Source organism: Ursus arctos, unplaced genomic scaffold (genome assembly GCF_023065955.2).
Source record: "Ursus arctos isolate Adak ecotype North America unplaced genomic scaffold, UrsArc2.0 scaffold_12, whole genome shotgun sequence".
NCBI classification, from domain to species: domain Eukaryota; kingdom Metazoa; phylum Chordata; class Mammalia; order Carnivora; family Ursidae; genus Ursus; species Ursus arctos.
In genome coordinates, this window is record NW_026622786.1 from 45,015,039 (window position 1) to 45,028,530 (window position 13,492).

General features: G+C 36.5%; 1 protein-coding gene across 3 annotated transcripts in view; it reads right to left on the minus strand.

The window, feature by feature from the left end:
• TNNI3K (TNNI3 interacting kinase) overlaps nucleotides 1–13,492 on the minus strand; it is a 308,994-nt gene that overhangs the window by 164,282 nt on the left and 131,220 nt on the right. For all 3 annotated transcript variants that reach the window (XM_044383733.2, XM_057310556.1, XM_057310557.1), the window contains 4 exons: nucleotides 12,797–12,941; nucleotides 12,606–12,710; nucleotides 9,183–9,277; nucleotides 8,449–8,598 (listed from right to left, as the gene is read on the minus strand). In XM_044383733.2, the coding sequence (XP_044239668.1) occupies nucleotides 8,449–8,598; nucleotides 9,183–9,277; nucleotides 12,606–12,710; nucleotides 12,797–12,941 (495 nt within the window). The remainder of the gene's footprint in view (nucleotides 1–8,448; nucleotides 8,599–9,182; nucleotides 9,278–12,605; nucleotides 12,711–12,796; nucleotides 12,942–13,492) is intronic.

Genomic DNA, 13,492 nt, shown 5'->3' on the forward strand with positions numbered 1-13,492 from the left:
CATATTAGGTTTGTAATAACTTTTTTTGAATGAATGAGTGGAATCAGATATGAGAGATATAATACTGAAATATAAATGCCCTTAATCTTGTAATGAATGCTTTCTAGAATAAAAGAAAAAAATAATGATGCAAACGCTCAAATTTTATTTAGCCAAGTTCTAGGAAGGAAAAGGTAGAGGATGCTGTGAATGTGCATAACAGTGCTATTTTACAGTAGGCTAGAGGGGTCAGGAAATAGTTCCTTAAGGAACTGTCTTTTTTATTTTTATTTTTTTAATAATAATTTTTTATTATGTTATGTTAGTCACCATACAGTACATCCTTAGTTTTTGATGTAGTGTTCCATGATTCATTATTTGCATATAACACCCAGTGCTCCATGCAATATGTGCCCTCCTTAAGGGAACTGTCTTTTAAGCTGAACTTGAAAGATGAATACGAGTTGATTAAGCAAAAAAGCAGCATTAGAGCCAGAGGGAAATACTTCATAGTTCCAATGCATAAAAAGAGGAGCTTTATTTAGAACATACTTTAAAATCATCTGCCTATTAAAATTTAAGTATTAGAATGTGCAGTTAATAAGAAACCCACAATATTTATAGAAATATCTACAGAGACAACAGAACAGTGGTGAGTGGTATTCTGGAGAAGATCTACGATATTATGATGAACTAGATGCCATTTAGTGAGACATAGAATTGAATGTTATGACTGATATCTGCTCATTCTCTAATTCACTTCAACAAACATGTATTGAGCACCTATTAGGAATTAGTCATTGAATTCGCTTTTTGGAAGACAAAAAATTAATAGCTCAAATGTTTGCTCTCAAAAAGTTTATAATCTTGTAAAGGGCAGAGTGTTTCAATATGCAGTAGTAAACACAGGGATAGAGATGCACATTTGGTATAATAAAACATAAAGGAAGGACATGTATGCTAGCCTGAAACATCAGGGAAGACTTTCAGGAAGAGAGGATCTGTACACTGAGTTTTGAAAGCTATGTAGAAATCAGAAATTGAGAGTGGAGTGGGTTAGAGAGAATGCGGGAGTGTAGAGACAGACAGGACTGTATGAGAAAAGGCTTGGAAACATGGAATAACATGATATACATGGGGAAGAATGAGTATCTTTGTATTACTATCATCTGACGAGATACTGTCTCACAGGGTAATTGTGCACATATGATAAGTTAATACATATAAAGTATTTAGAATATGTCTGGCACAGAGTGAACCCCCAGTGAATGTTAGTGATGTAGTGGATGTAATGATGATTGCAGTATTTAGGGTCACGCACATGACCAGAGTGACTGGATATGAGGTTTGAGAGGTAGGAAGGGCACAGGGCATGGGCACAGGGCATTCAATAGATACTAGTGTGTCAGTGACAGATTTGAAGCTGGGGAGTGCTATGGCCCTATTTACACCTTGAATACTTCTTCAAAACTACAAGTAGAAAATGGAACCAAAGAAGCTGAAGACCAAAAAAAGAAAGAAAGAAAGAGTAGCTTTGAAACTATTAAAATGGATCAGGAGAAAGATATGTGAAGAACAGTGACAGTAAAAATAAAAAAGAAAGGATGGATTAAAATGTACCAGTGAAGTAAAATGATGAGACCTTTTGATTGAATGGATACGGGGAAAGAGAGATTGTGGGAGAAAAAGTCACCAAGCATCAATCCAGATCTCTGTCTTCAGCGACTAAGTGGATGACAATACCATTAAATGACAGAATGAATAAGAGATATGGTAGGAGAAACTGACCGATGAGGACAAAAAAGATATTAAGTTCAATTTTGGACTTGCTGGGACATACTCCCCAGATATCCAAGTAAAAAGAGCCAGCATGGCAGATGGTGTGGTAGTTTGAAAACATGGCCACAAATTCTAACACTTGTCCATGACTGAGGGAGAAAACCCTGCTACAGTAAAGAGACTTGCAAATTTGTGCTAAGTTTTACAATATTGTTTTACATATTTGCATGTAACTATACAAATTAGAATAATGGTTTTAAATTACTTTTTTAATATTTTGATCAGTGATTTTAAAAACCTCCTTAATCTTGCTTCAGTCCTGAGGTTTTAAAATAAATGGTATTACTTGATTCATAAATAAGAAATATAGATACAACAAAACGTTTTTGTTTGTTTTGTTTTAAGGATTTATTTGAGAGAGAAAAAGAGAGAGTGAGTAAGGGAAGGGGCAAAGGGAGAGAATATTCACGTAGTTCCCACTGAGCGTGAAGCCTAACATAGGGCTCGATCTCACGACCCATGAAATCAGGACCTGAGCCGACACCAAGAGTCGGAAGCTTAACCAACTGAGCCATCCAGGCGCCCCATAACAACACATGGTTTTATATATTCCGGGTTTGTCTGGTAGTGTTTGGCAGGGATACAAACTCTTTATGAGAGAGTTTATAAGAGGATGCCCATCATTCTAATATGTCAATATGTCATATTTCTTACTCTACACTAAAACATGTAAATTAGGAAAGACTGACATTTGGAACTTATGTGAAGCTTGACTGAACCTTTGCTATGCAGTTAATTATAATGGATAACATTATTTTTACTGAGAATCTGTTATGTTACAGACATTTAGATCTTATCCTAAACCTTTAGCAGAATTCTGTAAAGTGGTTATTAATTTACTCACTTCAAATCTGAAGATTAAGGCTTAGAGAGGTTGAATGACTTGCCCAAAGCCATTATATAATAAGGATGGAATTTGGACTGAGATCTGATTCTCAAGTGAGGTGGTAAGAGCTTGGACTCTGCAATAAGACAGAACTCTGTTTGGTACCAGCTCTGCACTTAAGAGCGGTGCAGTTTGAGCAAGTGTGACTTGGCAGATTGAAGTCTCAAACTTTTAATCTGTAATAGAAAGTTAATACCAATTTAAAGGGTTATCCTGATAATTTAATTATATACACATACATATGCATATGTAACAGGCATGTAATGAATGTAAGTTCTCTTCTACTATCCATTTTAATTTATGTGGCTTTTTTTTTTTAGTTTCAAATTTTTATTTAAATTCTAGTTAGTTAACATACAGTGCAATATTGGTTTTAGGAGTAGAATTTAGTGTGTGTGGCTTTTTACATAGTTATTAAGTTTCAAAAATATTTTACTGTGTGTAAATATGTTACCCCCCAACAAAAATGAAAGTTCTGACCATTCAAATGAGAGTTGGTACTATTCTGTTTGTTTACTTTTTAAAAGAAAGAGGAACTAAAAAATAGAATGTAACCAGTACACACAAAATTGCACATAGATTTTGAAATACCATCTAAATCTTTCATTTATTCCTTCTACTCCAGTCCTAATTCACTCTAGCACACTAAACTAAGGGTCACTAAACTAAGTAACTAACCTCCCAATGGGTAAGAATTCAATATAGAAGTAGTTTAGGAATTTATAATCCATTGATGAAGATTTATCAAAAAATTTAACAAATCTACCTCTTCTTCCTTCAACTCCTCCCCCACTCTTATCTTTTAGTTATTTTTTACTGGTTGAAAACTGTAGAAACTCACAACTGTAAGGCTTTATTACTTTTAGAGAATACACTATAGTACGTTCACTATAAATAATTCACACCATACTACACTTGTCAAAAGGAATGAACAAAGTATATATCATGGTACAGGAGCCTTGATTTTTATTGTTTTTGCTCACTTACTCACTAATTCTCCAACTGCAGCTCCCTGTCACTGTGAATTACAGTTGTTTTGAGGTATACAAATATTGTATTCTGTGTAATTAGATATTGGGATAGGAGCCTCTGTAAATTACTTTAACTGGTGTCAGTACTGAAGCAAATAAGAAGTTTTTAGTTCTGTTTCTGGTTCGGGTTATTTTCTGACCCTAAACAGCTTGACATAAAGAAGTGCTTTTCTTTGTCAAAGGCAGACTTCAAATCTAACTGCCAGACACACTATTGAGCTATGTGTTCAATTCTAATTGGCTGAGATCTTTTCAATTCGGCAGTTTCATCTTTAATGCAATGGATATAAGATTATGTGTAGGTCTTTTCAATGGGTTTTCCATACTGGTGATTAGGGCAGAGGATTTGAACATAAGCAGGCTGCTGGCTATTTCTTCTGGCCAATTTAAATTGATTCATACAAGTCCTTTGTACCCCAGGGAAAGGGCAGAACAAATCCAAGTGAGTGAGACAGCTATTGCTACTCTCAGACGGAATAGTAGAAAACAAGGCGGAATGGGGGGTGGCCGACTAGGGGAGGGAAAACACTCTAACTATTGTAAAATTAGAGTTCTGAGTAGTCTAGCAGGGAAATATTGAAACTTAAACATTAGGTTTCTGTGTAAAATCAAGGTCACCAGGAAAATTATTTCCAAGGTTGATTTTGATATCTTTAGGTTGAAAGGACTATGTAAATGGAAACTCTTCTTCATATCTGATCCTGCAGGGAGTCATGGTGAGTAAACTCTTTCCTGAGTTTCCAAAAGGAAGTTGATAACTCTTACAAAACTCTAAAGCACCCTTGAACTGAATGTGTTGTATCAAAATAGCAGAGGGTAAGCTAAAAACTTTGTGTCAGATGAAAAATTTGTCTTAGAAGAACAGAGATGGGTGCTATTGAGAAAAACTCTCAGTTTTCTATTAAGAGGGTAGACAAAAAAAGGAAGAAAGAAAGAAAGAAAGAAAGAAAGAAAGAAAGAAAGAAAGAGAAAGAAAGAAAGAAAGAAAGAAAGAAAGAAAGAAAAAGAAAGAAAGAAAGAAAGAAAGAAAGAAAGAAAGAAAGAAAGAAAGAAAGAAAGAGAAAGAAAGAAAGAAAGAAAGAAAGAAAGAAAGAAAAGCATGCAAGCTGGTAGACTAGGATGAGCTATTTAAATTTGGCACATCCAAAAGTACTCCTTTTCAAACAGACAGACCCTGGCTATGAAGCCCCCTTTTGGTTTATCTCTCCAGGGAGATAACAAGGTACAGGGTAAACCATGATGGGACCATTTCTACAACATCTCCATCCTATAAAGAAGGAACTTCAAATGAAGTTTTAGTGTTTCCTCAACTCCATTCTCCAAGTGACTCAGGAAAATCCTTAGTATGCCACATCGGTTAATTTGGGGACTCCCTCTCTGAGGGAGAAAAGAAAGCATTTCTTTATACAAAGAAAACAGGGATAGTGCACTGTTGACGATTTTTTAACAAGGCCATTTCAATCTCCCCTGAACACATGAAAACAATGCAAAATTTTTCTAGCAAGAGAAAATAGCAACGATTTCATTTTGTTGGTTTTGACTTATTCTGCTCTAGAACATATGCAAAGCATCCATCTGTCTCTTGAGTACTAACATTCAATTTGTTAAAATTCATAGTAATAAGGAAATACAACACGGATGCCTAGCACATTAGTTGAACAAATAAGGGTGACAAGTATGGCAGATGTTGCAGAGACCAGTGGGTAAAGCCTCTAAGCTAAAAGATTTTTGTTGTTGTCATTTGGTAGGAAACCTTGGGAACTTGCACAGTGATTCATTGTTTCTTAAAGTGTGGAATTCCACAAGAAATAAAACTAAAGCCAGTTTTCAACTATCACTCTCAGTCAACTAAAAACAAACAAAGCCAACCCCTGTGAAGAGCTAGCTACAGCAGCTCTATCTGAGCTGCCTTCCGGAAGACTAATGCTTTGTAAACAGTCTTTCTCTGAAACTCAAGGTTCTTGAGAGACACTGTCTGAGAATCACTTGAATAAATGCAATGTGATGAGTAAGCAGAACTTAGTAAGCCCTCCTGAGGCTATGTAAGCTTCTTTAACTGATACTCAAATACAGAACTACCTGGAATTTATTTTATACAAATTGGAAGGTCCTTATACCTAACAGACATGCATCCAGATATTCATCAAAAGTCATGTGTGTGAATGTTAATAGCAAAAGTATTCTTAACAGTCCCTAATAGAAAATTATTCAAATGCCCCTAAAGAGTAGAATGAATAGTGATATAATAACAAAACATTATACTATACAACAAGAGTGAACAATATACAACTACCTGAAATAATATGAGTGAATCTCACAAATTATTGGTCAAAAGAAGCCAGACTCAAAAATGTGTATACCATAACATTCCACTTGTATAAAGTACAGAGAGAGGCAAAGCTAATCTGTACTCCAAGAAGGCAGTGGTACCCTCTCTGGAGAATGACTGGAAGAGAATGTAAGTGGGACTTTTGGGTGCTGGCCATATTCAGTTTCTTCATCTGGATGCTGGATGTTGGATGTGAGTTCAGTTTGTGAAAATTCATCGAGCTATAATGAGCAAACGTGTGCGCACATACATGTGTATTTACACAATGCTCAAATAAAAAGCATCAAACGTAACAGGGCTACATCTAACTTATTCCTTACTTTACCATGTCTGTTCACGTGTCTCTATTAAAGTAAGTCCTATAATCATTTTTTTCATAAGCAGTCTTCAGATCTATATTTTTCTTTCTTTTTTTTTTTTTAAGATTTTATTTATTTATTCGACAGAGATAGAGACAGCCAGCGAGAGAGGGAACACAAGCAGGGGAAGTGGGAGAGGAAGAAGCAGGCTCCCAGCAGAGGAGCCTGATGTGGGGCTCGATCCCATAGCGCTGGGATCACGCCCTGAGCCGAAGGCAGATGCTTAACCGCTGTGCCACCCAGGCGCCCCCTATATTTTTCTTTCTATGTGCTTACAACTCCCCATTTCTAGCTATCAAATTCCATCTCCCTTTTAATTGATAGAATTTCATGTCCCACTTCAGGCAGAAAACCTTTTAGATCAAATTGATTGCCTAAGAAATCTTCCACCCTTTCTTAGTATGGACATCTAAGATTCTAGCATTTAAACAGAACACTTCTTTATGTACTTTAAACATCCTAAAAAAGACAGCAAAAGACAGGCAGCAAAGTTTGATATACTTTACACCATTTACTTGTAACCCTCTGATTTCAATGACAATGTATACTATTCCATTTCTTCTGAAAATTTAAACTCCATAGGAGCTTATGTGTATATGTTGAACTTGTTAATGAGGTACACTATATCGTAAAACAATGATGAAGGTGGGATTTCACCTTTGATTATTTGTAGTTTCCTCCCTTAAAATGTAGAACTCATTACTGATCATCTCCATTTCTGAACTACTACTATTACCATTGTTATCAGTATTGAAATACCGATTATTAGTACTTACTACGTGCCAGCTAGTATTGTAATCAATGTGCATATATTATCTCATTTAATCTTTACAATCTTGTAAGTAGGAGTTGTTATTCTCATTTTTTCAGAAGAAACTGAAATTCAGCAAGGATAGATGACTTGCCCAAGATCAAAGAATACAGCTTGATTTAAATGCAGGTGTTCTGGAAGGAGCCGAGATGCCCTTCAACAGATGACTGGATTAAGAAGATGTGGTCCATATATATAATGGAATATTACTCAGCCATCAGAAAGAACGATTACCCAACATTTGCAGCAACATGGATGGGACTGGAGGAGATTATGCTAAGTGAAATAAGTCAAGCAGAGAAAGACAATTATCATATGGTTTCACTCATTTATGGAACATAAGAAATAGCAAGAAGATTGGTAGGAGAAGGAAGGGAAGAATGAAGGGGGGGTAAATGGAAGGGAGAATGAACCTTGAGAGACTATGGACTCTGGGAAACAAACTGAGGGCTTCAGAGGGGGGAGAGGGTGGGGAATTGGGATAGGCTGGTGATGGGTATTAAGGAGGGCACATATTGCATGGTGCACTGGGTGTTATACGCAAATAATGAATCATGGAACACTACATCAAAAGCTAAGGATATACTGTATGGTGACTAACATTAATGTACTAAAAATTATTCAAAAAATATATACTTTGAGAAACAATAAAACTATTTATTATGTATAAAAAATAAATAAAATGAATGCAGGTGTTCTCATATCAAAGCCTACAGTTTCATCACTTTGAGCTCAAGTAAGTTTACACATATGCACTAATCATTGGTTCCCTTACTTTTTCTAGTTCAGGCATGTTAGCAAGGCTAGATGTAACAAATATCCCCTTCCTTTGTATTTATTTCATTAAAATACTTTGAATCCATGTAAAAATTCCCCTATATAAGAGATAAAGTCTACCTCTATGTTTACTCTAAGAAAGTAACCATTACTACCTATCACAATTTTGTTTCTCTAATACCTAGGACTATTTAAGCTCATTCTCTTTTCAAAGTGCCAATACCAAGAATGCCTTCAGCTCATCTGTAGCCCTGGAATTGCCTTCCCTAGTGATGGTCTATTGGACTCTTTGATCAAGTTCCCAAAGACTCAAATATAATCTACAGAGGAAATGGGAGTGTACAAGTCATACAAGTCAAAAAATTATTGATGCATTGACATAATCTATGCACACAGTTCAATGTATCATTATAGAGAGGCAATGATGAAAAATATACCTTTTTCATAAGCCCACATCAAACATGTCTGCTCATCTTTTTCACCACTAGACCTGCTGGGATCACAAGCTACCAGATTCATATCAGCTCCATTATCCAGTAAGAACTGAACCAGGCGAATGTGACCATGGTAGCAAGCAGAGTGCAATCCTATAATAGAATGAAAGTATGAAAGGAGAAAAGAGGAAAACTGAACCCCAATTTTCAAAAGACAGTTATTATCATATCATGGCATTGTTGCCAGAGATACAAAGCAAAGATAGATTTCTTTGATAAAGAATTAATTCTGTTATTGAACATACACAACATACAAGTATCCTATTCCAGTTGATCTTCTAGAAAGATTGCCTTATGTTTAGCTCAATTTTCAGTATTCCTACATGCACTGAAATTACCAAGAACAAACGCTGGCATCTTTGTACAGGAACGAACACCCCCAACAAGTGTTTTTCTTGAGCAGCAAACCAAGGGCAAGGCAGTGTGGTCAGACTGTTTCTGGTACAGGCCATAATAGATACATCAGCTGTAGATAATTTACCAAAATAAAGAAAGTGACCAAAAGTCAATCTGCTTTTTATTGTTACCATGCACCATCAAATCTAAATGATGTCACTGATAAAACATCCCTTCTCATTAGGGTAGACTACTCCCTCTTTCCACTTCCCTCCGAGCGCACCTCTGTTCTTGAGCATTGATATGCATCAAAAATTGGTGATGTTTCACCAAAGTCTTACCTGTGTGCCCATCCCTTCCTTGATGGTTAATGCTTATGACATTTTGATCAAGAAGGAATTTAACCAGGTCAATGCTCTTACCATAGGTACAAGCACTGCAAAAATACAACAAAAGGAAAAGACTTCTGTTATGAGTTGAATTGTGTGCCCCACAAATTAATATGTTGAAGCCCTCTTATAACTTCACATTGTGACTGTACTTAAAGGGGTACAATTTAAAGAGGTTTTTAAGTTAAAATTGAATCGTTAGGGTGGACCCTATTCCAACATGACTGCTGTCCTTACAAGAAGGGAAGGTTAGTACACAGAGGACACAGACAGAGGGACTATCATGTGAAGACAGAAGGAAAATGTGGCTATTTACAAGCCCAGGAGAGAGGCCTCAGAAGAAACCAAATCTGCTGACAAGATTTTGGACTTCCAGTCTCCAGAACTGTGAGGAAATAAATTTCTGTTGTTCAAGCCACCCAGTCTGTTGTATTTTGTTATGGCAACCCTAAACAATGAATACAACTCTGATTTACCCAGGCTATTCCAGATGCTAGTGTGTATACAAGAGTGCTAAAGAGACAAGAGAGAAGGAGGAAATGAGAGAGGAAAAGGAAGTGATTTAAAAAAACAAGCACATATAGCAATATACTCCTGAGATTCCTAAATATGGACTTTCAAGATTTCAAGTTGTATAAAATTTCTAGTATCTTATTAAATATTTCCCATGATATTTTTTTTCATAAAAGGAGGAAAAATATTGTAAGACTTTCACGCATTTTTAGCGACAAGACCTAGGCACTCTGCAGGACTATTGAATGGGGGAACCCAGAAGGGTCCTGAGAGACTTAGGTGACAAACCTGGATTTGTGATTGGTATCTGAAGTGGCAGGGGGCGGTCTTGTGGGACTGAGCCCTTAGCCTGTGGGATCTAACACTAACCCCAGATAGATGGTATCAGAATTGAATTGAATTGTAGGACACATACTTGGTGTCTGCAGAAAACTGGAGAATTGTTTGGTGTGGGAAAAACTCACGCATGACTGGTGTCACGTATTTCAGAAGTTAAATATGGAATTTTGTAGAACAACAGAAAAACAGTGTGTTTTTCCTTCCAAACTTGGTTCTAGAAGAGGTAGTTCACTGGGTCTTAATATTTCCACTTCCTGGGATGACCTTAATCAATCCTTTTTCTTTAATGAAATGCTTTTATTTTCCTTAAAGAAATATATTACTCAGCTAGCTGAACTGTTTTTCTATCTATGAAGTCTTATGAACCAAAGGCTGAGTTCACTGCTATCTCTACTCTTTCTTTGTCATTTCAGTCTTATGGCACTTACCATATTGTGTTATGATAACGGATACACCTGATTACCTTGATATCTTACAACAGAGTTCCTTTAAGGAGGGAAGGGATGGTGTCATCTTAATGTTCCTACCACTACCAACACAAGGCAAGTCCTTAATAAGTCGTTCTTGAATAGTTGAATGAATAGAAAGCCACTACTCAGTGTAATAGATCATATCACCATTAATTATTTGCATTGTAAGTAGGGTCCATAACACTACACTCTGAATGTTCCATTGTCTGAACTGCCTCCCTGATTCTTTTCAAAGCAACCATTTACAGGAATTGATGAATTCTGAATATACATATGCATGTGTGTACATATGCATGTATATATGTGCACATGTGTATATACATATGAAAACAATAACAGAAACATAGTGAGTGCTTTCTGTGGAGTGCAAGGCACTGTGACTTTTACATAGAAAAATTTCAGAACCAGAGTGAATTCCTCATGTAAAAGGAGAGTTTCTTTTATAAATATGTACTTAAAACAAATAGAATAAAAATATAAATATGTTATTCCTAGTAGACACAGGCTTATACAAAATAAAACGATTGGATATATACTTTTAACTCACTTCACTAAACTTGTCACATAGGCTCTTGGAGGTGACAATCATCCTTTGATTATAGTTGGTTTCAATTTATGTGCACAGAGTAGCAAAATGATTTGAAAACTAGCCTGAGGTGTCAGCCTTAACAAGCATGGCCTAATGGGGAAAGAGGACACCAGTAAACATATGCATCTGTTCTGCCAATTATCCTTCTGGGGAAAGATTCCACTGACCCATTTTAACTGAAAGCATGACCTAAAGAGTTCTTGCATCTGTTCTGCTACAGAGCATGTAGAACACAGGCAAAATATTCTGGTACTAGAACCTGAAGATATATAAAAAGCACAAAATTTGGAATCAGGCAGGTATCTAATACATGATTTCCTAGTCAGAAGACTCCTTGGCAAGTTATCTAGCTTCTCTGAGCCTCAATCTTCTCATTTGTAAAAGAGGAATAATAAATCCTACTTCATAATATGGTTATAAGGATTAAATGAGATAATGGATGCAAATCATCTGGCATATATTCACTACTCCATAAATGATGGCTTTCTTCAACTCCCTTTGGCTGATCTTTTTTCTGATAAGAAAAATCTGAGCATCCAAGCAATATTGGACAGATCAATGCCTTATGAGGAAGCACAAGTTTAACATTAATTCAGTAAGAAAAAAAAAGTCTCCTCATTTCTATTAGTCACCAGTGCAACACAAACAGTATGTAAATAACGTATTAGTCTCAAATACATTTTTTTAGAGGTTGCAAACTAGCCAAGAAATCTGTAATGTGTAGGTAAATGATCTTATATTCAAGGTTTACTAAATTCAAACTACTATGTTTTTATTTTTATAGAAAAAATAGTAACTCATTGTTAAAAATGAGGGTTTCAAATAAGACAACGGCCTTTCTTTTGGATATTGTGGGGAGCTATGGCTCTGAATTTTTAGCAACCTTTTCCCTCTTTTTCTAGAGCACACTGTAAAGGACTCTCATGCATTCCTAGAAAGGAGTTAATGTCTTCTTAGGTATCTCAGTGGCTACCCTGACAAGGCTTTTACAGGCTGACAGATGGATGCCTTAGATAGGTAGATACATTTGCACATAAGGTTTAAGTGGTAACGAAAAAAGTGTCACATTTGATGCTGATGAATTCTGGTAATGAGATTCTTGTCGGAGGAGGATTATGGGCACTGCCCCTTTTGGCAGCTTTCTGCAGAGTGAAGTGGAATAGAAGCAATATGCTTACAGATGTTGATATGCCTGTTGCCTTGGCAACATCAGTCCCTGTCTTTGTGGCTGCTGCCAGTAATGCAGCATCTGGCTCTGGCCCCATCTGTTGTAGTGACTGCAGCATCTGCCTCTACCTTTTCTTTTGTGCATCTAGTTTGGGCTCCTTGTCCTCTGCCCACCCTCTGCTCTTGCCCTCTGATTGCAACATCTGCCACTATCTGCTCTTGCTTTATGTACACAACTTCAGGTGCCGAAGGGTATCAGCTACCTTTAGTGGCTATTGAACTTCAACATTCTTTTACCTGTGAAAAGCTGTTTCACTGAAGATGTTTTCTTTAGTCAGGCTTTCAATTCCTGCTATTTGAATGATTTCCTTGGCAACGTCAAATTTGCCATTGTAGCACGCCCTAGAGTTCAAGAAAATATTTTGATAATAGTAAGAAGGTACATATGGTATAGCTGGAGGACACATGGGGCTACATATATTACTCACAGGTGCAAAGGGGTATCTCCATAGATATTAACCACATGCGGCTGAACTTCACTGTCACTCTGGAGCAGGTACTTCACTATATCATGGTGTCCAAAGCGAGAACAGAAATGGAGTGGGACATGGTCTTCGTTGTCTTGAGCATTCACTGTCATCAATAAGAAAGGAAAAGTATGTTATCTGGAATCCTCTGTGTCTCAGCCTTCTCATGTGTAGTGTCAGGAACTTTTCTAATTGCCTGAGAGACTCCTGGAAATTGCCAGTTAATGATAATAATAAAGGAAATTAAGTGCAACCAATTTAAAAAGTTATAATTCTGTTCTATTGTCCATTACCACATTAAACAGGCTTTCTTCTAGCTTCCATAAATTCTATGGAATGCATCTAATCAAATCTACCTTGCACAATGGAATAGTTCAGGAAACTAATAAGCATCCGAAAGATCCTCATGGCCTTATTTCCACAAGTATCTCCTTCTAAATGGATTTTTTTCCTCTGTGAGATGTTAAAAATTACAGATCCTGGCTAAAGCACCAGTCCCAGAGATTTTGGTTCAATAGGTTAGGGTGGGCTCTAGCACTGTATATGTTTACAACACTATTTAGGAGGTTCTGATGGACGTTTAACTGAGAATTATCATACTAGAGTATACACAGCATGGCGTAATGAAAAGACAAGCTTTAGACTGAGGCAGACCTC